This window comes from Fulmarus glacialis, unplaced genomic scaffold (assembly GCF_000690835.1).
Source record: "Fulmarus glacialis isolate BGI_N327 unplaced genomic scaffold, ASM69083v1 scaffold39115, whole genome shotgun sequence".
In the NCBI taxonomy this organism is placed as follows: Eukaryota; Metazoa; Chordata; class Aves; order Procellariiformes; family Procellariidae; genus Fulmarus; species Fulmarus glacialis.
The window spans coordinates 29,140-31,610 of record NW_009215651.1 but is presented as its reverse complement, the minus strand read 5'-3'; the positions used below and the strand labels follow the sequence as shown (position 1 = coordinate 31,610).

The 2,471-nt window shown below is 51.4% G+C and overlaps 1 protein-coding gene across 1 annotated transcript in view; it reads left to right on the top strand.

Annotated features, from left to right (window-relative positions):
- Window positions 1–483: 483 nt before the first annotated feature.
- ZC2HC1C (zinc finger, C2HC-type containing 1C) overlaps window positions 484–2,471 on the top strand; it is a 2,180-nt gene continuing 192 nt past the window's right edge. The window contains 3 exon segments of the mRNA XM_009579010.1: window positions 484–1,716; window positions 2,393–2,464; window positions 2,466–2,471. The exon segment at window positions 2,466–2,471 is cut by the window's right edge and continues 192 nt beyond it. Of these exon segments, the coding sequence (XP_009577305.1) occupies window positions 484–1,716; window positions 2,393–2,464; window positions 2,466–2,471 (1,311 nt within the window).

Here is a 2,471-nt window from a genome sequence, read left to right as displayed (position 1 = left end):
CCGCCCGCGGGGCCGGCCTGCGGCCTGGGGACCTGACACTCTTCGGGGGAAGATTGTACTGAGCTTTACCGGACGCCTGCGTGTCAGACCTGTGTGCCACACTGCTGGATCTGCAGTGCCGAAGCTGAAGGGACACGTTATGGGAAACACCTTAGGGGAGTATAACAATTTCTCTGGCAGTACCGCATATTTCTGCTGCTACCATGATAAGACAGGGCTCAGACAGAAAGCGAAATAAAAGCATATCTTACTTCTGGCTGCATAAGTGATTGGGACTGGAAGAGGCAGCATGGGAGCTCCCTGGATGGAAGGAGTGTAAAGGTTTACAGAACCCAGAAAAGTTACAAAACCTTTGCTAATATTCATTATAGGCGCTCATTGTAGCCTCCAGGTGTAGACTGTTAGGAGACAATTTGTCCAGTTTTGGATAAGATAGTCTGTAATGACTTTGCTTCTAACCTCAGACTCTTTCTCAGGCACTGAATGGCTTTGTTTCCACCGGTGGATTCTGTGGTGGCAGCTACTAAGCTTGTTCCCAGTTCCCAGCTGGAACACCAGAAGAACAACTTTCAGCGTGAGCTCATACCTGACAAAGAGGAAAGTTTAAAGGATCTCTGTGCCCGAAAGAGCCGAAGTTATTCGTATTCTCTTTCTGCAGAAAGCAGTCAACACAGCTCCAGGCACGGAGGCTCCTGTTCAGCTGGACTGCAGAGCAAGTATCTCACCAGCCAGACCAAGACTCTGCCAGCTAAATCAGTAGTCAGACGAAAAGAAGGAGTGGACCGTGCATATCCCCTGAAACCAATTTTTCACCACAAGGGTGTGAGTGTTCCAGTGGTCAACATGGCACAGCTTGGAAGTTCCCCATACATGGAGGAAGCTCCAAATAGTAGGCCTAGCTCAGTGAGCAAAGGGAAGCCTCCAGGAGGGAGGTCTCAGCTAGCTGCAGTGCTCTCTCCTTGGACAGCAGAGCCTAAACAGTCAGCCTCCCGTCTATACAGGAGAGAGCTGGCCTACATCCTAAAGCTGGAGGCAGATGGTCGGAACCTGGAAGAGGAAATTCGAAAGAAAGAGGCCCTCCTCAGAGAGAAGCTGAGGAGAACAAAGGAGGAGCTTAGGAGGATTCAAAGAGAGAAGGAGCTTGTTGAGGCAGAGGAGAGAAGAGACAGAGAAGCGGAGAGGACCCATGAGCGAAAGGCTGCAAGGCACTTTGAAGAGAAAACTTTCAGAGTTGCAGTCAGGCCAGGCGACGGTGGGGGGATCTTCGGTGGGGCGCAGTCTGTAGAGGCCACTATCCCCAAGCCTGGCACCACCCTCCACCCCCAAGAGCTGGCTATGGGGAAACTCAAGAAGGAGCGGCTGGTGGCCAGCAACAGCAAAATTCGAGACCGCATACCCATGGAGCATTTAGCCTCTTGTTCAGAGCTGGCCCTAAAACATAGTCCTTCTCCCTCTGCCCTCTCAGACCGAGATTCTGGTAACCACCCATCTGCAGAGGTGCTGTACATGCAGGATGCCAGTGCTGTGGAGCAGGGGGGGCTCGGACAGTGCAGCTTCTGCGGACGTAAGTTTCTCTGCACCAGGCTTGAGAAGCACACGGGCATCTGCAGCAAGAGCCAAGGCTCCAAGAGGAAAGTGTTTGACTCCAGCAGGGCGAGAGCTAGGGGCACAGAACTGGAACAGTATCAGCAGTGGAAGAGCTCAGAGAGGCCTCAGGTAATGTGCAGTCCCTTTGCTTCCCTCAATCCACATCTACTCATGTTCCTTCCACCTCGACATCTAATTCTGACTGAGATGCGAGTGCCTTTGTGTGTACACAGGGCTAAGGGATACAACCCAGCTATTGTCTCTGAAAGGTTCTTGCCAAATAGATGAATAGATCCATTGGGGCGGGGGCAGGGGTCCTAACTGATTGGTCTTTGTAATGTGTCAAGGGTGTACTCCTGGAGAAAGCTCACTCCTTGCTGTAGTCAGGATGCTCAGGATGCAGACTGGGTCTGCAGCAGTAAAGCTCTGTCACATTAGGGACTGCAGGGAACTGACTGAAAATCCAGGTAATAACACAGGCTATTAAAACGAAGGCAGTAGAAACATGCAGCTTTGTTCCTGTCAAGCAGCTATAGCAACCTCTCTAGTTCCTTGGCCCTACTGCTTGCTTTTCTGGTTATTCTCAAGCTCTTTCTAAGTATTGATGTCTCCATCAGTATTTCCTCCAAATCCTCTTTGGTGCTGGTCTTTTTGATCCCCTTTGTGGGACTCAGCTTCTCAGGGAAGGTTTTACATCAACAGGGAATGCCCAGGGACGGGTGACCTGAGTTGGACCCTGAGCATAAGATTGAGGATGGAGGCTGACAGTGGTGCCAGTTGCTCTGACTGCCTTTCCCTTCTGCAGAATAAGCCACCCAGAAGGAACAACTGGAGACAGAAGCATGAGGTTTTCATCCAGACCCTGCGCCAGGCCGGTGCAGCAA